This window comes from Tenebrio molitor, chromosome 4 (genome assembly GCF_963966145.1).
Source record: "Tenebrio molitor chromosome 4, icTenMoli1.1, whole genome shotgun sequence".
Classification (NCBI taxonomy): domain Eukaryota; kingdom Metazoa; phylum Arthropoda; class Insecta; order Coleoptera; family Tenebrionidae; genus Tenebrio; species Tenebrio molitor.
The window spans coordinates 21054065-21077181 of record NC_091049.1 but is presented as its reverse complement, the minus strand read 5'-3'; the positions used below and the strand labels follow the sequence as shown (position 1 = coordinate 21077181).

General features: G+C 34.1%; 1 protein-coding gene across 1 annotated transcript; it reads right to left on the bottom strand.

Annotated features, from left to right (window-relative positions):
- Nucleotides 1–1650: 1650 nt before the first annotated feature.
- LOC138128224 (transcription factor Clamp-like) lies at nucleotides 1651–22091 on the bottom strand. The gene is made up of 5 exons (XM_069044414.1): nucleotides 21832–22091; nucleotides 13311–14164; nucleotides 2990–3163; nucleotides 2500–2935; nucleotides 1651–2274 (listed from the first exon to the last, which is right to left on the bottom strand). The coding sequence occupies exons 2-5, from the start codon at nucleotides 14116–14118 to the stop codon at nucleotides 2001–2003; spliced, it is 1692 nt and encodes a 563-aa protein (XP_068900515.1). The 5' UTR covers nucleotides 14119–14164; nucleotides 21832–22091; the 3' UTR covers nucleotides 1651–2000.
- Nucleotides 22092–23117: the final 1026 nt, after the last annotated feature.

Below are 23117 nucleotides of genomic sequence, written 5' to 3'. Positions count from 1 at the left end.
AAAGTTGCTGTTGCAAATCCAAATTGGTTTTTTGCAACTTGAGTCAACTTTACTATAAAGAAATGTTTAATACCAATTACTTGGACACTTAGAAATAATTTCCAATCATTTAGTCTTGATCGTGTTTTGAAAAATACTTAGTGAACTTGTAAGTCTATTAGGGATCGATAGATTCCCAAATCAAACAACAAATGTTGATACGGATGTTACAGAATACAAAACGCAGTCATAGAGCGTTCCTCTCGGTCTTCAATCTTTGGGGTTAGCACAAAAGGACTCAATTCTACTCTTAATGAAACAATCTACTATTTCTCTATGTTTTGAGCATATGACAATCAGAATATAATCTTATCTCGGACACGATTTTTCCTCGTACATTTCCAAGAAAAAGCAGGATATTTTAATTTCAACAGGACCAACAGGACGCCTGTAGAAGTTGTGTCAACGAAGCAAGCGCCACTTCTTGTCGTTCTTTGGAAATGAAAGGATACATCCATCTTTCATTCCCCCGAGGGAGGGCGGGCTTTCCATAGCCTTTTCAGCCACACTGTGGGGAAGATTCGGGATGGGTACGGTGAAGATGGGTGCGGAAGGAAAGTGGTAGGTACTGAAGGGTGATGGTGTGGGAAAACCTCTGAAAAAACCCACACCAGGTCTGGCGGCACCGGGATTAGAACCCGGGACCTAACGAGTGCAAAGTGGCTCCCTAAGTGCTTGGCCACAATGCTCGTTCTTTGGAGTTGCGGTCCTTATTATAGGGGTTGCCAGGTAATCCGTTCCGGGTGGAGTGCGTAGGGTTGCTCGAAAGGGAAAGGGTGTCCACTGGGCAGCGCCGCCAAGAAACCAGTAGCGGAGCGTATCGGCACTGTTATCCACATTTTTACTACAATTGTAGATTAATGCCATTACTGTTTAAATAATTGACCGCAAAATATACACATCTTTATTTTCAAAATATTCAATAATTAATTAAAATGCAGTAAGCTAACACTGTGAATTCTATTTTTTTTTTTCAGATTGAGGTATAAGATTTTCTAGTTCTGGTAACGACTCTGGAAGTGTTAAAAATCAAAAGGGTTGTATTTTTGTTTTGATAACTGTTTTCATTAAATGCGAAAGCATTGAGCTGAATGGTGCAAATTTTCAAAAACAAAAATGTATTCGTGCAACCTAGTATATACATTTTATTACAAACCTTAGAAATATAAAAGGTTTTCCTAATATCCTATAACTAGTGCTGTCCGTTGGTGATGCAATAAACTGTTTCTCAGCTCAAATCTATCGAAACTGCCGTAACATAATGAACCGTTTGCTTTCCAAGTGTATTGTGGGTTGCATTTTCAATTCTGTCGGCTCATTATCACTCATTAAATACCCTGTATGTAGCCAAAGTAAAACTGTAAAAATGTGTTAAAAAAAATATATTCGTAGACAATATTTTGTAGTTTGAGTAACTTACCTGTCTCTTTAAAAATGTCGTCTCAATTGCACTTCATTATACTCGTTTTTCAAAAATGTATAAAAGACTTACTTATCTTTAAAACCGCAAGAACGTTTAGCTTATAATAGTTTTTCTTTAAATATTTTCGGGAACTTACCTACGAGTATGTCTCCATTCAGACGCTTTTGTAGTCTACACAAACTTCAAAAATATTTTGAGCATTTATTCGTTACTGTAAAATTAAAATAAACACTAACAACTTAAAAATAATGGAGGGCAAAGCGCAGTCAAAAAATAGTTAACAAAGTTTGGATCTATGGCAAATATTATATTTTTTACATTATTCTGTTACTCTATACCTAGCTGAAGCATTCTAGTTTCAAAAACAATATCGTCATAATGATAAAAAGCTTTTGTCATATAAAACGAATGCATAAAAATTAAAAAAGTAAATTAAAAAAAATCGCTTAATAGAAAAAAATTCTCCTAACAATACTAGAGGAAGTATATACAAATCCAAACGAAAATAATACTTCATATAAACCATCTCTAAAAACATTTAAGACAACTGGACTTGGAGCTCCGAGATATCCGTCATTTCTTCTGTGATTTCATCTGTCGGTACGAATTTCTCTTCGTACTTGGTTTCTAGCAGTTCCTCGTGTTCGTTTGATTCTTGCGTAGCTGTCTCCACCGTAGACACGGTAGTCGTGTTGGTGGAATCCGTTGTTGTGTTGTTCGTCTGAGTATCGTCAGTCGTGGAAGCTGGGGGCGGATTCGGTTTGGTCCTGCCATATTTCTCGTGTATGTTCCTGTGTCTCTTTAAGGCGAACCTGCGGCAGAACAATTAACGATTGTGTAAGTAAGGAGTAGTCTACGACAATGCATTGTTGAGATTTTTAAAACTATTTAGATTATTAAGGTTCCAACATTCAATTGATTTTAAAAGAATATTTTACAAAGTGGCAGTAAAAGATGAATAAAAAAATGTAAAAAAAAATGTCTGTTGTAATTATTGTTCGGTCTACCCTCACCCTCCCGCCATACTTAACACTCACCTGTCGGAAAATCCGACGGAACAGATATCACACTTAAACGGCTTTTCGCCCGAATGCACTTTAGCGTGATTCTTGAGATGTGTTGCTTGGTTGAAACAAGAACCGCAGATATCGCATCGGTACGGTTTTTCCCCGGTGTGGATCCTCCGGTGATTCCATAAGGTCGAATGACGAGCGAAAGACTTCTCGCACACTTCGCACACGTACGGTCGCTCGCCTGAATGGATCCGTTCATGGTTTTTGAGATGTGGGGATTGAGAGAATTGCATCCCGCACACGTTGCATCTGTATGGTTTCTCGCCGGTGTGGATTCGAGAGTGATTCTTTAAGTAGGCGGCTTTGGCGAACGCCAAACCGCAGATGTTGCACTTGAAATTCTTCTCGCCGGTGTGGAGACGCTTGTGTGACCATAAGGAAGAGTATCTACTGAACGACCCTGGAAACAAAGAATCGAGCAGTTTTCTCGGTGATGCGAGGTTTGGATTCTTACCGTTGCAAATGTTGCAATGGAATGGCTTGTCAACATTGTTCTGTTGATTTTTTGAGCCGCCTATGAAGATAATTCCGCTGCCGTTGCACTTAGTACATTTAGTGACACTAGCGACTCCACGTCTCTTAACGGGATGATTATTTTTCACTCCTATGGGGATAGAATTTTGAGTACCTGAAACGAACATTACTTAAAAATTGAACATTTTCAATTCTTCATCGTTTAGAAACTTTTAACAAAATGAAACTCTTGCATATTTTCGTTAATTTTATACAAAAACCAGAAGTCTATGAGCAACGAGAGAAATTTCAAAATCTTCACATAAACATTGAACCATTTTTTAAAATAATCAAAATTGACCTTAAAATTTCAATTACAAGATTAGTGATTTGATGGCTTTGGAACGATTCAAAAACATTTCTCCGCAATTGGATTTTCTTAATAACAATTATTTGTTAGCCAACAAAAAACACTACGCAAAAATTGGAATTTCGTCGTTCAATACATGTGCCCCAGACTTATGAAGTATGGCACCTTCTATTTGAATGATGAATAGGGCATTTAAATATTTATGCAAATCGATGGCATTTTATTATTCTAACTAAACGGATGGAGCTCTGCAGACATTAAATACACCTTGCGTTTAAAAAAATACATGATTAGGAGCGGTTGTAAAAAACAAAAGCATCGGAAACGTGTGTTGCAACTTACACATAACTACAGACTTAGAGGCCGATTTCAAGTTGAGTTGCAACTTGTATTGTCATGGTAATGGCACAAAATTGCAAGTTTGAGAAAGATGACGCATATTAGTAATTAATGTGTAGGACAAAGATAGCTACACATTTGCGCTGCATCACCTATTTGTCACCCTGACTTGAAATCGGGCTCTAAGACTCGCATAACTTAAATTTGAATTTGCGAATTACAGTGGTATTGGGTCGTATCTACCAGACTCGGCTAAATGTTGGTTGCGATGGCTCATTCACATAGGAACCGTCCTCAAACCAAAACCATTTTTGATCTTAATTCATGACAACCATCGTAATTATGATATTTACCGTTGGACTATTCAAATTAAACCATACTTTTTCAAATCTTTTTATTTTTTAAATTTCTTTTGTAAAATTTTATCATATTCAGCCAAATCGTCTATTCGAATAGTTTAAAATGCTTATAAAAGCGCTCAAATTAAAATTACATTTTCTTTACAGTAACTTTTTTCAAAATTTTTGTCGACTATTTTATCCGACTTTTTCTAACAATTGGTTCTTTTGAATTTCTGATAATTGATTCAAATGCGCAAATACTTATAAGAGGAAGTTAAATAATTAATTATTACGCGAAATATACAGGGCGACTAACGAAAAACCTTTGACGCTGTATCTTACTTATTCTTTATCCGATTTGAATAAATGACACATCAAATGAAATAATTTGAAAAACACTCTATTATTATTCTATTCGATATTTTTTTCGACATCTATTTTTTGACAGACGATAGCCAACTTTTTCTTGAGAGTGCTATCAATAAAAAAGCGACCCACTAGTCCATTCTATCTCCAAAAATGCCACACCACACGTTAACACTAAATCGTCTTTGGAAATTTTCTTCCACAGCAACATTATTATTATTATTATCAAACTGTTTTGAATTTGAATATTCTCTTTTGTTTATTTTGGTCACTTGATTTTTAAATTTTGTACATTTACTCTTTAATTTCTTGACTTTTGTTTAATGAATGGGTATAGTTCTTTGCATTTTTATATTCAGAAGACAAATCTCTACAATACTGAATAAAAAAAATGTACAGTGCTATTTGAAAAAAAGAAGCTGTCAAAAACTGAACGCAATATATTTTTTTTTATTTAGTTGGTATTGAAGTGTTTTCAAAATTATTTCATTTGATGTGTCGTTTATTCAAATTAGATAAAAAATAAGCAAGATACAGCATCAAAGGTTTTTCGTCAGTCACCCTGTATTTGTGTCAAGTCATTTTTCGCCTGAGCATGCAGGAAATAATCAAGAAAAAGTTTTGTGTTCCACATATCTTGTGCATCGGGGTCAAAGTAAAAAACATAACGAAAGAAGTACAAGTGCCGAAATGCAGTGTAAATCACCAGTTTCTTCATTGTCGTGAACTTTTATTGAGAAAAATATTTTTAGACCAATTAAAAGAGTCGCGCAGTGTATGCATATCACGAATGCCAAGATGTCAGTCAAATATTTAATCGAAATAAAGATAGTCCCCTCATTTTCCAAAAGATAAAGTGTGAAGAAAAAGGTAAAACTTGTGGTGAAGAATCTCGTGAAAGAATTAAAAAGCACTGGAAGAAATATAACTTGCGACAATTTCTTGTTTCATGTGGCATGTCTTGGGAAAAATGTTAATTTAGTTGGAATCACTGGGAAAAAAAACACATTCAGTTGTGGACATGATTTTATATTATTACTCAAAGAAAACACGACTGGACGAAACAACAACAGAACGCTTTAAAATGAAATATGAAAGAAAATATGTGGGGCAAATATCTATAGGGTCAGTTCCCTAAACGTAATACAAATTTATATTACACTTTGCTGAGAAAGACTTGAAACACAGTCTGAAAAAATGAGGTTTCTCTTAACACAACTCAAGAATATTGGAGGAATACTGAACTTAGAGCAGTCAACACAAGAACCTGCTGTTCAAGGAATGCCGAGAAATAATCAAAGAGAGTTACCAATTGTAATGAGAAAATGTAAGTGTAGAATTTTACTTTATGTGCCAACAAGAAAAATGTAAACAAAATAGTTAACTACTTTTTGGAAAACCAAAATAAAAATTGGAAAAAATGATCTAACGTCACAAAGGGGTTTAAAGTTCTAACAAATTTTTGGGAACTTATTTTTCACATACTTATTACATATGACATCGGAAAATTATCCAACAACGAACCAAAATAGTACAATCATCAAGCCTCACTTATTTGAAAATGAAGATGGAGTGATGGTCACTGACGCACGATACTCAGAATGGAAATCAAGTAGCGTTTTCCAGAATTGGGGGCTCCAAACTTCTTCCTATCGTGTTAGAAGAAGCTTCAAATAATGCATTAGATGAAGGACAACATTAATACAAAGATCAGGGTACTGCAGCCAGAAATACCAACAGCTGTTAGGGAACATGTCGCAGAAACAGCCATTCTTTACGAAACTACATAGTGAAGTGGTTTTTCATAAATAATGATAAAAAAAAATCTACAACGTGACCATAAAAAGTTGTGACGTTTTTTCATCTATTGATTGATAATGTAAATGTTGGTCATTCTGGTGACAATTTAGTGTTTAACAATAGACTAGACTTAGAAAGAGGCATGAAATATTATAGTAATTTATTATACGAGTTTTATAAGACACCATTTTGTCGCACGCGTTTTTTAGAGCACGAGGAGCGCAGCGACGAGTGCTATAAGCAAACAAGTGCGACAAAATGGCTTATAAAACGAGTGTAATACAATATTTTTTCTATTTTGCCCCTTAAATTAAAAAAAAGTTCAAAACACAATGCTAGGAAAATTATATTTGACAAATATAAGGGCTGGTAACGCTGGTAAATAGACGAACAATTGTAAGTTTTGAATTTAAAGTGTCGTGAAATGCAATGATCACCTAGCAACAACTCACAATGAGTCATTGCCAACATTAAAAATTTAAGTAAATGTTCCTGAAACGCGTATCGAAAAGAGCTCCTTTTCGAAACCAGTTTGAGTGTTATACTGACTGTGTTATAGGTGCAAAATAGAAAAACAACTATTAAAAACATTAGTCAGCATTTTAAATTCCACGTTTGCTTTGGCATATTCAATTGCTTGTGATGGTTCTTGTTAATCGAATTTAAAAATACAGTACCGGCCAAAGAAACATTTGAAAAACAAGTATTACTTCTTTTTCTGCGTTTTATTTAAAATCAAACCATGAAAAAAGCATTGTAGTAAAAAAAGTTGTTTAAGAAATAATCAATTGATTTATTTTATATGCGGTCAAAAGTAAAGAAACAAATTAACATAGAAAAAATCAATTTGCCTATATACTCTGACGTTATGTTGTTCCAAGCTCTTTGTGCTACTTTGGATTCAAATCTTCCTCCATTTTCTTTCCGAATTGCCCGATCAAGGTGGTCCCAGGGGTTCTTTATAGGGTTTAGATCTTGACTCTGGGTAGCACATTTCATTCGTCGACTTTTTCTGCTAAAAACCACTCCTTTACGATATTTGATGTGTGTTTCGGGTCATTGTCCTGCTGAAACGTCCATCGAAGGGGCATATTGCCGTTTGCAAACGGAAGCATTTGTGCCAATAATCAAATCTGTCCGTTATACCCTCCATGAGATGTAATGAGCCTACCCCATTAGCAGAAAAGCATCCCCAGAATTTTACATTTCCACCTCCATGTTTAAAGCTACTTCTTGTGTACTTAGGATTGAATCTTTCGTTCTTTGGACGTCGTACCCATTGTACCGGGTGTCCCATCACTTGTGTCCCGTAGGAAAATGACTTTAAAACTAAACTATATTTATATGAAGGTATTATAGATGCATAAATACTGTTCACCGCCACAAAAGTTGGGTATTACTTTTTTGTTAAAATTAATTACCTAGGTGCAGCAGGCAAAAAACTATCACTTTAAAAATTAAACTTTGTTCGATGCAGTTCAAATTTAGTATATGTTATGAAATAGTTATAGAGAAATAAAATCCGTAATTAGAATTTAATTAAAATGTTTTGATGTAAAGATATTTGGTTAATTTAATTTGGATTCTTCTACTTTATAAAAATTTATGGAAGACAAAGTTAAGTTTGTGGGTATTATTCTTGTCCGCAATTTATGGTACGAAGACCATTTAAGAGGATTCCAGCGGTACCTGCCTGTGTTACGGCGTCAAATACACTACAACCCCTCATAAATCTTCGTCTGCAATAAATTTTCATAAAGTAGAACGGCCCAAATTAATTTAACCCAATATCTTTACATTAAAACATTTTAATTAAATTCTAATCACGGATTTTATTTCTCTATCATTTTTTCATAAAGTATACTAAATTTGAACTGCAGCGAACAAAATGTAATTTTTAAAGTGATAGTTTTTTGCCTGCTGCAACTAGGTAATTAATTTTAACAAAAAAGTAATACCCAATTTTTGTGGCGGTGAACAGTATTTATGCATCTATAATACCTTCATATAAATATAATTTAGTTTTAAAGTCATTTTCCTATGGGACACAAGTGATGGGACACCCGGTATTTCATCAGAACTGTAGAAGTTAAATTTAGTTTCGTCAGAAAATACGATGTTTTTCCACTGGCGCGGCGTCCAATTCAAATGCTCTTTTGCAAACTGTAACTGGGCACTTCGATTTTGAGCAGAAGTGAACGGTTTCTTTGCTGGTTTTCTTCCATAAAGTCCAATTTCATTAAGTCGACGTCTAATAGACCTCACTGACAAACTTAAATTTGGAATTCCCTTTTTTATTTTTACTGCATCCCAAAATGTCTGTCAGTGGTTCTGTCGGTTTTTCGAGGTCTTCCTGATTTCAGAAAATTAACTAAACTTCTTCTTTGATTGTACAAAGAAATTGTTTTTGAAATAACTGACCGATTGAGATTTAACTGATTTGCAATATCACTTTGTCGCTCTCCAGATTGAAACTTATCAAATATTAATTTTCGCAGTCTACAGACAAACTTTTACCTTTAGGCATCTAGCGTATATACTACAAAGACACACAAATTTTAAGGCGCTTAGCTGTGGTAAAAATAAATAAAACCAAATGTTTTTTACCTTTGTCCCTACTAGAACAAACAAAAAATGCGTGTTTGAGTCGGTCGCATCTGCATTTCCAAACACATTTTATTCATATCAGTTTTTGCAGATACAATATGAAGTTTTTAATTTGTTTCTTTACTTTTGGCCGGTACCGTATGCACTACGTTTTTTAAATGGGGAACAAAAAAAGATCAAGCAAATCAGGTGATCGACTTGGCCACAATCCTACACTTATCCATCGACCTGGGAAGAACTCTAAATAATTAATTGTTGTTGGTGCCGTATAAGCAGCAGCTGAATCTTGTTAGAAGTTTATTAATTCCACATTATTCAATTGGTTTATTGTGGCTAAAAAAGCCTTTGGTATTTTTGGGTGTTAATAATGTTAATAAAGAAGTTTGGGCCAATAATTCATCTTCGGGACATTTTAACCCAAACTCCAATTTTAATTGGATACAATGGCACCTCATTAACATTGTGGGGATTATATGCTGACCAAGTCCTATAATTTTTAGAGTTAACAAAACCAGAAAGGTAAAACTAAGCCTCATCAGAAAAAAAAATGTCTTGCATGTCATTATTGAATAAATTGTTGTACCAATTGAATTCATGGAAAAAATTCTAGAGGTAGGGGAGGAATATTCATAAAGGTGTAAATGTAAAATTTTCTTTGGTAATAATACGACACTCCTAAAGTCAATTAAGTTAATTTTGGAGAAGATAGAAAACATTGTAACTGCTAATTTAGTCTCCCTATTGGTTGGGACCCACGGAAATTATTTCGTTCAATAGTTTAGTAACATTTTCCACAACATCTAGAGCGTCCAACCATTCTTCCACAATGCTAATGGTGTGAACGAACACGATATTCTTCTGGATACAGAACAAGAAAATCCCTTCGGACTGGGGCCGTTGTAATACTCGTATACAGGCTGATTCACTGCCCGTTCGTTAGAAACTTTCTGATTTCCCAAAATCGTATTAATATGAAAATTGGTAGCCGACTCTCATTGGACTGCTCCAAGTTCTAATAAAATATTTTCAAAATGGCGACAATTCCGGAAATACCGGAAATCGATGCCATCTTGAATTCCTAAAGGTTTGACCGATGTTTTACGCCACTAATGACATTTTTTTATGTTTCATATATGGCTACTGCAATTTTTCACAGTTGATAATAATTAAAAAATGTCGAAAACTTCATTTTTTTAAATGGCAATTACCACTTCTGACACTAGATATAAATGTAAACTTTAATTTTAAGGTCACTTTTATTAACATTGTGTATGCCTATTTCCAGCCGTTATGGCGTGATTTCTAATTTTTGAATAAAATATTCGAAATTCGCATTGCAATAAATAGTACATACATACAGGATGTCCCAAAAATGTCGTACTAACGGTGCACTACGGTGTAGAAGAGATTACCGTAAACGCCTGAAAAATGTTAAACAAATTCTATTGGACTTATTTTCTGATTTGGCGGTCTTTGAATGTGGCACTAAACAGGTCAATTATTTTGAAATATACAGGTTGTCACAAAAATGGCGCCCAATCTCTTGAGGGGTTAAACTATTTGAAGAGTTGAGTTCAATTTCGTTGTGATTTTTTTTCCTTTGACTCTTTTCTAAGTTATACACATTTTAAAATAAGCAAATTTGGCAACATCGGTTGGTATGCACAATCAACTAAACCAATTCTCTTTTGAGGTCAATGTTGCCACTGTTATTTTAGCGTATTTTGGTAGGTCATTACTCTAAAAAGAATTACTTCGGTGTTGTTCCACTACCTAAAGGGGTCTTGGAAAAAGTAACATTGTAAAGTAATTTATAATTCAGTTTTAAAAGGTGGTAATAAAGGAGATACATCTCTTTGAAATTACCATATTTAAGAGCAAGTTATACAAAATCTGTTGGTCCGATCAAATTTTGTATTGAGATTTACCTTCCCAGACTTCTATTCTTTAAGACCCTTAGGAGATTGGGCGCCATTTTTGAGACACCCTTATGCATGAAATTTTCGTAACAGCTACGTCTAATCGTACATATTATCACAAAGTACAAGATCACTCACTACCAATATCTAATCCTGCATAATAGAGAATTTAGAAGCTTTGGAAATCGAAAAAATTATTCTAAATCCTCTACGGTAACATTGCAAGGTAATGTATGAATATACGGGGTGATCAAGAAGGACTGTTTAAGTTGGTTACACTGGTATTTTAAATCGTATAACAGGAGTAACTTCCGGTTGTTGGTGGCTTGTCGTTGTTAATGCTATACCTATATCAGATATTTGTCAAATAAATCAAACAAAACATATCGAGTTGCAGTGTTATAAATAACCCAATTAAAAAAATTTCTTAATTGTATTGCCAACTTAAACAGTCCTTCTTGATCACCCGGTATCTTTGTTTACATTGTATTATCGTTAATAATAATAATACAGTGTGGAATAAAATGATTTACATCTAGTTACCTTTGCATTACCCTTGTAAAAATACGAAATGCCGCTCTACAAAAAAAAAGAAAGCCTAACCTCAAAATATTCTAAAATTCCAAATGTGATTTATTGCGAAGGGAAATTAAATTAAAAAGGAGCTAACAAAAGCAAGTCACAGCTAGTGTTGAAAGTGGCCACCAACGTTTGTTAATTCAATTTAGTAAATTGTAACAATTGTCAATTCGATTGATGACATTTATTGACAGAACTAATAGTTCGGCACTTCAAAAAAAAAGTAGAGCGGTACAGGAAAATTTACATGTGCAAAAATTCCAAAGGTAACTAGATGTAAATCATTTTATTCCACACTGTACAAATAATTGATTTTTTTGTCGGAGACATTTTTTCCATATTTTTTTCATGTACATTTAAACATCCTCGATAAGGTAGTAAGTAGTTTGTACACAATTTTTGGGACACCCTGTATGTAACAACAAATTAATAAAAAATAACCAAAAAAATAGATTGAGCATTTTCATTAAAATATTTTTTGTACTCATAGCCTTGAAAGCAACGCTTCCAGCATTCAACGCTCGCTCCGAAACGAGTGCTTCCCGGTCGACTCGAATGTAAAAATTGCAAAAAACACTGGCCGTTTGAGGCATTCAAAAAAAAATCTGTCTTGATAATAATAAAATTTAGGTCATAAAATACAACTTCCCTGGGTTTTCCTCCATTAAAAAAGTACGGTAAGATTTATAATCGTTGAAAATTGTTCCTACAAAATTCACAAATTATTGCAAAAATTGAAATATCAAGTGAAGCAATTGTTTCCAACAACCAAAGATCACTGCCTATTTGGTTTTATGTTCGTTTATGTTTAATGTATTAAAACAAAAAAAATTAATTTAATTTTCGTACAAAAAATATTGTACGAACCACTTGCGTGAAGACATCTTCCGTTCATTCGCGCTTTAATTAAAGGCACTCGCTCCTTCGTCGCTCGTGCTTTAAAAAATGCGCTCATGCGGGAACATCGTCTTCCCGCACTTGGTTCGTAAATAACTATTAATCCGAAAAGATTATTTTTTCTGTTCATGTAGAATAGTTATTAATTTCGTCTAATATAAATTTATTTATGTACTTTATTACTTCAAGAGTGAAACATACTCGTAAATATACATCACTTATTTATGATTTTTCAAAGATAACGCCACATGTGTGACATAGGTATGTAACAACAAAATGATAAAAAACAAGCAAATTAACAAAAATATTTTTTTGTTAATTTGCTTGTTTTTTATCATTTTGTCCTCTGATGTATATTTACGAGTATGTTTCACTCTTGAAGTAACAAAGTAAATAATAGTATATTAAAGAACGAGTTTTATAAGGATTGATTTGGCGCACGAGTCCCAAGTGTAGAAAACGACCCGTAGGGGAGTTTTGTAAGGGACGAGTGCGCCAATGGCCTTATAAAACGAATTTTTTATGTTATTTTTTAGAATTTTACCCTTGTTTTAATTTTTAAATTAAAAATTTAAATTTTCAAATTCTACGGAATTTTGTATTAATTGGTAATTCAAGCTAACGGATGCAACTACATCTGCAACAGATGTTAAAAAGTAGAGTTTGAACATTAATATTGGAAGTTTTTTGGTGTAAATGACAATAATACACTGAAATATTGATAAAAAATTTCTTAGAGATCTATTAAACTACGAGTGCTTTAAGAGACAGCCATCAACGACTCCAAATTGAATACAATAATAGGCGTATTAGAGACGCAGATTCTAAAAAAGTATTTTTTTGCTTGCTTTTGCTTTTTTCTTTTTGGTTCACCCCATTGCTCGCTCAATCGGTGTGCCATAGGCTTGTTTCTAGTTTTTTACCGTATTCAATACAAATAAGTATGTATTAAGAATAAGATATCAAAAAGCTATATCATTGTTATACCGTTCTTAAAATAAAACAAAACCCTGCTGGTACGCAGCTACAGCTATATTTAAGAGCGTGCGCCAGCTCCAAAACAGTTGACAACCTGTCCTCTAAATGAGTCAGTTTGAAACCTACCTAGATTAGAAGACGTCTGCGTCCCAGTCGACTCCTCGAACTTGACAGCTGTCGAATCCGACGCCGTCGCCACGACAAAAATCTGCGGCTGTATGGCCTCCGCCGAAAGGCAATTCTCACATTTCACTTTCATAACTGCCCTCTTCTTGTTATTGTCCTGTGGTAGAGGTGCTCCGCACGATTCGCAATTTTTTATCTTGAGAGTATTCTGCTGTTGCGGCTGCGGCTGTGTCGCCACTTGTTGCTGTTGTTGAGGCTGATGCGATTGGATCCTGTGCGACTTCAAGTCGGTCTGGGTGTTGAACGTCAGACCGCACTCCTCGCAAGGATAGCGTATCCTGTCAGCCGAGACGATCTGGATCTGGGTAGGCTGTTGCGGCTGTTGGACCTGAACCGTGATCTGCTGCTGCTGCGGCTGGTTCTGATCGCCTTGAGGTTGATGGACGCGTTTGTGATGGTTGAGAAGGGAGAGATGGGCGAACATCAACCCGCAAACCTCGCATTTGAAAGTGATGTTGGATATGGTGTTTTGGGTCAGCGACATCTGATTGACCAAGGCGTAGTTGTAGCTGAAGGGTTGGGTTATGTAGCACTTGTCGTCTGACAGTTGCGACATGTTCACGGTGGAGTTGTGGGTCTGTGTGGTGTTTGGTGTAATCTTGTGGATCATGTTCACGTTGGCGTAGCAGAAGGATGGAAAGGTGTCTTTCTGGGTGCCATCTTGATTTTTGTCTTTGTCGTTCTGTTGGGGCTGTTGGTATTGGATTTGCGACTGTTGCGTCGTTATGGCATTTGGATCGAACATCATCGAATGGCCTTCTGGAGCATCAACCCCAGATCGTGATGGCAAAATACTAAAAAAAATAAAAAAACAATTCACACTGATGTAAAAACCACACCACTAAATCGAAATAATCTTCAATTTTTACCCTTGCAACAATTACAATAACTTGTTAATGATTATAAATGTATGCCTCTTATCTATGATACATTTGTTTATAAATTTCATATTTTCATTTAATTTGAGTCATCAATAGTGTTATCGCAGCCTGAATGTTAATGACTTCGTTATGTAAAATTAACTGTCAAAACAACTACGGCATGACATATCTGCTGGAATCGCTTTTTAGTAAAAAACTAATTAAAAGAAACTGGATTTGCTTTCGAGGTTCAATAACAACTACATGGGTATTTAAAAGAAGAGGCGGATCATTTTTGTCGTATATTCAGCGTCGTTTATCAGTCAATTTCACTAGAAATAACAAATAATATAAAACAAAGCAAACATTTTTTTCGGCCTCCGTCTAGAAACACTGATTTTTCATTCGTCTAAATCGTCTGGAAACTAGCATTTCCCTGCCTAGGCAAGAAAATCGACACAGGAATTTTTAATGAAAGATTTTAGGTTGGCAGCACAAAATGTCAGTGTCAGACCCTCAGGCTTCGCCTTCGAGCTACAAACTGGACCTCGGGCAAAAAAGAAAATTATTATGAAATAAATATGTATCATAAAACGTTGCTTATGCTTTTTTACCCATGGGAAAAAAAATAACAAAAGCTTGAGTTGGCTATGTTTTTTCCCCAAAGAGACAAAAGAGCCACTTTACTCCATCCAATCAGGGAGTCAAGTTGCTCAAGAGGTCGTGCAAAAACTGATAAAACAGAAAATGATCTAGAGAAAAAAAAAGTTCCGGTGTAATTCGATGACACAATCTTGTGATTCTGGGTTGAAAAATACAAAATATTATTTTTGTTTTATAAATGAAATGTATTTCATCATTGGTTGAAACAAATAGGCCCGGTTGCATAACGCTTAGTTAACATCGTGTCAGCTAACAACGCGTCTAGTCGGAAATCCGCCCATTTGATTGGCTGATTCAAATTCAGTATTAAATATCCCCCAATCAGATCGCTTGACAGTATGTTAACTTTAACAACGAATTGACATCACTTTATACAACCGGGCCATAGTCTTGTTATAGGAAATAATTGACAGATGTATTTATCGCTCTCGAAAATGACGCATGTCTTCTCGATGGCAGACTGACACACTTGCAACATTTTTTGCCAACTTCTTATGGAGGAATAAAATTACCAGGTATAATTGCCCTAATGATTGAGAAATTCCCGATAATTTTGTGTTGGTGATCACTGTTGTAAAAATTTAACAGCGGACACGAGTGGGTCACTAACAAAATTATCGGGAATTTTTCAATCACGAGGGCAATTCGATGAGTAAGTATTCACCGAATAATCGCTGCAACTTCAATTTAGGCCAAATTTAATTTTGTTCAATATATAGCAGCCTTCATATCCACAGTGACAAAATACTATTCTAGCTACGTTGCCGTTCCACTTTTAAGAAAAATTACAAAGATTTAAGATTTTTTTATTCCAAAGTAAAGCTATTCTTCAAAAAATTGTTTTACGTTATTATTTTCCACAATCATCTACACCATAAATAACAATAAACACTGAACTTTTCAGTCTGTATTTGAAGAAAACGCACTTCAAAGAGTGCACCTTCAGACCAATGTATCTTTGTGGGGGGAGTCCCGATTTTTTTTTATTTCCATTTTTGGACTACTAAATTGATTCCCTACAACGCTCTGAATTCGGAATTCGCGAATTTTGAGACAACCTGTATATCACTTTATTACATCTTTTATTATGGAATTTATTATTTAATTATGGAATATTATTAATTATGATGTGTTTTCTTCAAACAAATGCTATAAAATCTCTGATTTAACTGATATGTTAAAAAATTGTAAAAAAAATTATCGATAATTTGTTGCCGTGAAAAATGACCACGTAATTCCAATTTGATTGGTCCAGTTTTAAAAATAGAGCATTTTCATTGGCCAAATTTTTATGGGGTGAATAATACTCGCTATAAAATTATGTAGGTTCCACAAATGAGGCATTTTGATTGGTGGATCCGTGCATATAGGGTGTTTCTGAAATACGTATGTTAATTTTAACCAGTGAAAGAACTCGCCAATTTATGAAACTTTTCTCTATAATATTTTGTAAAATTCGTGAAAGTATTCCAAGATTTTTTGCCCCACAATTTTTACCAAACGAGTCGTTTTGTGTGATTAACTAGTTTCTATTTTTTGTAACCATGAGAATCTAAATTTTGATTATTTATTTTTTTGTATAACAATGGAACTTTTTAACAAAGCTCTGTGTTTCTATCACAACAGAAAATTTTCGCCCTTACCCATAGGCGGGTATACACTTTGATGGTTAATTTATTCCAAATTTTAAATCAATTTGTATTGCTTTTTCGTAAAAATGTTATAGAGAAAAGTTCCATGATTTGGCGCGTTCTTCCACTGGTTAAAATTAACACACGTATTTCAGAAACACCCTGTATATAAAATAATCTGGAGTAATAGCACAAGAGCTTTGAATTTATCGATCAACTTACGATAACATACTCCATAGCGACGAAAGAGTGACAAATTTGCACGATTTGCATATGCAGGAAGTCTGAGTAAATTAATCTTTAATAATTCAAACCTCGAATGGTATTTGACTAGATAATTTTATACAAACATTCAACTATACGACGAATTTTAAATTAATGTATTTAATTTAGTAGCCGTTGTTATGGTTGTTTCGACACAATTGCCATGTTATTAAAAATACGGTTGGTTGAGCAGCAGTTTTATCGAAATATTATCGCTGAAAACTATATAGTTTTCTCAAATGTCGAATTTTAATTGATGTGTGATTGATTGATATGTGTATGTACCTACAAAATAACTTTTAAAACCATTAAGGACTCGTAACGTCGGGTATGCTACAAGAGTCCGTTCTTAGTCCATTACTATTTGGGTGACCTCTGTCATAATAAATTGCTAATTGCAATGATAGGATGAGTGATTCATAAAGAAATCTTTACTGAAGTTATTTTTAACGTGAACATTTTACAAAAAATACATGAATTGTCAAATTTAGATAAGTAAACAAAGACAAAAGTACAATTAATAGAACAATATCAAAAGATGCACAAAAACTTTACTTCGTAGGCAACAATAGATTGTGTTATTGGGATTAAAAGTGGTACTTTTTTCACGAGCAATTTGCTAGTAGAGAGCTACTAGAGCTTATTTCATCAAGATGTACACTTCTATTAAAAAAAAAAAGCGTACACGTATTAAGGGCTACTGTAAATGGGACAATTAATTTAATCGTTTCCAAGAAACCATATTACTGACATTTTGTATGTCAAATGTGTCAAAATTGCTTTTATAAACTCTATAAATCTTTAAATTGTAGTTGTTAAATTACTGAGAGTTGCCTTTTTCTATAAATTTATTAATAAAAGTTTGAGTTTTGTTTGTAGTATTTGGTAATGCTTGCCTAATAAATAAGGCAAAAAATTTACACACTTTATAATCGATAAAATCCAGCTATCAGCAGATGTTTAGTTTCAGGTTTCTAAGTAACAACAATTAAAAGATAGGTTTACAATATGACAATTTAGCCAAAATTGGGCTCACTACTTGTACGCTTTATTTCTGAATAGAACTGTACATGGGGAGGAGTTAAGAAACTGCGCGAAGAAAATTGAGGGGGGTAGCCCAGTGGCGTATCTTTTTAATATTAAATACTTTATAATGCGCGAACAAAACAAGGGATTTTCAGAAAGCAAACTGGAAAACAAGAAAAACAAAATAAATGCCATCAGAGTAAACATAAAAGCCAAGAACAATTCAGAAGGCCAAGAACAATTCAGAAGATAACATAATGAAAACAACCAAAAACTGACAACACTACGCCACTGTTTCATGTGAAGGGAATGCGCATGCGCCAACTCAATTTGGTTTCTGGCGCACTTTTATGGTGTGTACATCTCGATGAAATAAGCTCTACAATAATTTCCAGTCAAAAAAAGTCACTTTTAATCCGAAAGTAAAGGACCCATATCATGGAAAGACGAAACTCAAGGTACATTTAAAATTTTAAAGCGAACGTTTTATGGAAATATTCGTGTCGTGTAAGGCCGGCCTGAGATATGACATTTGGTGGGGGAAATCTGCGCGGACAAAATATTCCAGTGGCGTGACAAAACCAGTCACAGCAGAGAATAGCGGTCACAGTTACAATCAGCTGATTGTATAGTAAAAAATTTTAAGCCTAGGATTAAAAGCCTAGAAGGTAAAGTGCTGCCTTAGTAAAAGGTAACTTTTTTGTACAGTTACAAAAACATCAACTTTAGTGACAGAAAACGGTATTAAAAGTAACCTCTTTTAAGACGGTTGGAGAAGAATAATTGTTATTACTTATTCTATTATAAATAACGAATGCAGTGGCGGCCACCTAATTAAAAACATATAAACCATGTCACGATATTGTTTATCTTAAACAGGTAACTTTCAGGATACCAATTTGAATAAGATCATTTTTCTATAAGAGTTTTTTGTCATTGGTTGGTTGTGTTTATTTAAGTGTAGTGTAATATTCATTCCTTTTAAAAAGTACAATGATCATGAACAAAAAATAAATGTAGAAAAATGTGATTGAAAACACCAAGATTGAAGAGAATTCAGGAATGAAAAATATATTGTTTTCCGATTAAACTACATACATTAAACAGAATAGATTCTGATGGAAAAGCTTATCTGTACCGACCTAAAAACAGGGAATTTGATACTCGATACACAACAGTGACAGTTAATATGGAGGTGGCTTCATAATGGTGTGAAGTTGTATATCATAACATAATAATTCAAAGTTGATCAATAATCGATGATATTACATATGATGCAAATGCCTATTAGAAAACATTTTGTGCATCGCAAAATGTGGCTGGATCAAAATTGTAACAAAACGGAACAGATAATGAAGGTGGTATGACCATCGTTTTCCAAATTTTTATTGTTATGGAAAACTTTACAATTCGTATTCAATTTGTGGTTGTCATTAAAAAATACTAATACTCTAGTAGGTACTCGAAATCATTTTAATAATTCTTCACAACACAACACTTGTTGACATTTTACGGAACACAGTTTTGAAAATGCTGGTATAGAAACTCAGAAATTTTTTGAAGTATTAATAAAAAAAACCTTCACGTTCTTCTTTACATTAAAATTAGCAAACTAGTGCGTAAATCGTATCTGTAGCCTCCTAGTATTTCTAGCACTGAGTGTACTACAAGAAATAAGTATGTAGATATTAATATTAAAGCATAGTACAAAATGTTTTTATAAAAATCATATTAACACGGTCGGGCATCGTATACGCGCACGCGGGAAATCGCGAATTCTAATTAAATAAAATTGTCGAAATTTTCCACACTTACCTGGCTATTGGTAAGGTACATTTCATAATTTTTTGATAATTTTTCACTTACAAATAAAGCCAAAAAAAAAATGTAACCTACCCAGATTCACTTCCTATAATTATTTATGAAATCAGCGGAAAAAAACACTAATTACGAGTATATTTTGAATTAAACGCAGTTTCACATTTCAACTTCCAAAATAATTTTTATTTATGACCGGCTACTTGTGCTGTCGTAAATTATGGCGCAAAGAGGCTCAAAACGACCGGCTACTAGTAAATGGTCCTTTTGTTGGCAAATTATACCATTTGGGCCATAAATCACGCGTCTGGTTTGCGTTTAAATAAAAAAGCGAATTATTTAGCTAACCAAATCAAAATTTGTAATTGTGTCATCAAGGTTTGAGCCGCTAGCACATACAGATTCATTTAGTGTAAAAACTTTATACGTAAATTAGCAGTTAATTTCAGAAAACTAATAAAACTGTTAAGGCCTTATTTATTAACAAAAAATATTTAAAAAATTCTCAAATACTTATAGCTTATCAATAATTAGTTAGGTATATAAAATTTCGACAATATACATAGAATATAGCCTAAGGGAGTCCGTTTCGGCTCAGGGACGCGAAGGTGGCGGGTTCGATTCCGACCCAGAGCGAACCACCATTTCCTGTGATTTATGAATTACTTTCTCTCATTAATTCGTAAATTCAAACTTTATACTGTTCCAAATGGTTTACATTTTTCAGCGCCCACTCAGCCCAGGTTTTCATTTGAACGCATGATATTTCATACCATATTTTAAAATATAAAAAAATAGCAGTTTCGCAAAAAAAACTATTTTGAGATTCAAACAACCATTTGGAAATATTTTTTTTCACATAAAAGTCAAAACTGACGAGTGACAGTTTATCAAGTTACGTCGCACGTCTTTCGAAATTTTGTTTTCCATAGCGACCTCTTATCGCTTTTTTTTTGCTGATTATATTGTGGATAGTGATATCAAGTGATACTATAAAGGTTAATTTTAAAAGTTAGCGGCTGTCACATGTGTCATGTCGGTTTCCATTACATTTTCAAAGAAATGAGAAAATTATTATCTTATTAACGTCGTCTTATCACACCTTTGTTGTTAACAGTCTGTAAAAATAACAAAATAATAGTGGTGTCTTGGAGAATAGCACTATAACAGTGGGCTACCATCACTTTTGTAATGAACTGTAAATTTACAGACACTCACAGTGGAGTTAACAGAATAACAACGGCGAAATACAGCGGACTAGGGGACTAGCGGACAAGTGACTGTTCGGGAATTTTGACCATTTTGAATAAATCATGACATTATATTTTATTTTTGCAATTATTTTTACATACTTTACAGTAAAGTGAAGAAAGATAGAACAAGATAATTTGATAAATATTTGCTGAATTTTCTCCAAAGAAACATACTTTATCTCTAAAATTTAATACTTTTAAGGTAATTGGTTAACCCAAATTTTCAAGATACGAGCCGCCACTGGTGTGCCCACTGACTTAACTGACATTACAAATTGCGGAAATGTCGATAATAAAATGAAAAAAATAAAAATAAAAAACAACAACAGATTACGTTCTACAAATATCATTCTGACTACCTATTTAGTACGCAAACCAAGAATCGACCGGTAATTAAAATTTGCAAATCGCCTTCAACGATATGGAAATTTATTAAAATGATCGCTTGAACAAAACCAACAAAAGCAGAAGTGACAGTAAAGTTCATCATCGGCATGAATAAAACTTATTAACAGAACAATGTCGAACAAACTTAAAACCTTGAAAATAATAATGAGCATTTCCTACTTTCGAAGTGTCTTCCGGGGAAATTGTGACACATGCTTCGACTTTTCCTTTTAAAGGAAAAGCAGGAGAGAGGGGAAAACTGGGAGTTCTTTCCGACGATTTCGGCAAAAAGCCGGCAAGCATGGTATGGTACTAACCCACCACAAAGTTACTACGAAAATAAAACCAAAACCGAGCCTGGGCGCGGCGTTGGAATCTCGACATTAACATAAAAAAAATTAATCGAATCCGAACCTGCAATTTTTGTCATAGACAGACGTCAATCATCGTGTGCATTTCAAAAGTCTAGCTTCTCGCTCAAATTTATCTCTTTTTACAACAAAGACGCTGATAAAGTTGAAATGAAATAAGTGTAGAAGTAACAAAGAAAACCATTTACCTTTACTCTCGCACGGCGGTGTTTCCACAGAGACGCCAATATTCAACCGGCCGAAAATCAAACTTTTTCAATGCGAGACATCTCTGTTCCGGCCAAATTTTGACGACGCGCACTCGTTTTACTCGAATACAACGAAATTCGTTGGATTTTCCACGGAAAACATGCTATTTTCACGAAAAACACTTTAGTCTATCTCACTTTAGAAAATGGCGGATAGAGCCATAGCCATCTTTGTTCCCCTCGCTGCTCAAGAGACGACGGACGGCGGAATGTCGTGCGCCTGCGTCGAATCATTCGATGAAACGGTTACATCGAATGACGCACGTTTATATGGTTTGTTGTTATTTGTAAAATTTAATTTTACTGCATCTATATTTGTTCCGTTGCGGCAAAATGATATCATTTAGAGAGTGCCTTACGTCACACCTATCTGTCGGACTCGGAATGGAACTCGACATTGATAACGAGAATTTCGAGTTTAGATGATTATGTAACGAATTGTTGTTGCATAATGAACTATAAATAGCAACTATTGTAATCAACTGCTGCTATCGACTCAAATTTGCACTAATTTTGTTGTATGGAAATTTATAAATAAAATCCACGTCATAGGTATCAGCTGATATCCCTCGATTACTAGGAAGGAAAACCTACTCCAATTAGGATATTAGGAAATATTAAGAGATTAGAATAGATAAAACGCTAAGCACAGAAAATAGATTACATAATAAAATGGAATGGAATAATAAGAAATTTCATAAGCAAAGTTTTTAATTTTTACTTACCTTAATATTAATAAATTGTTTTCTTTAATTAATTTAATTAATATTTAATAAATAATAAGAAAAAAAATACTGCTAAGTATACAATTTCTTACACAACATGCCTAAATTTTGTGTTGATATATTTAGATATGCCAACAAATTATTTTATCATTCCCTTCTTTTTGAAGAGAAGCACACAAAATGGGGCACTTTTAAATCCTTTTTTAGAAGACTATGTTCTGCATATGCCTACAGTGCATTTTTATGTACAAAGTAGCCCAACGAAAAATATCCACCTGAACTGAACTATAGACATCTGACATACCTACGTGAAAAATGTAGAAACAGGTCAATTTTGTTATGCAGGATTGGAGGGGGCACCTAACAATGACAAATTCAACAGCGCAACTTCATCGCTCTGGGCAGAGCGGCCACCCTTTTGCGAATCATTATAGGGAGTGATATATTATTTGAAATCATTTTAAATTTTTTTAACAATAATTCCATTATTTTATCACTGTT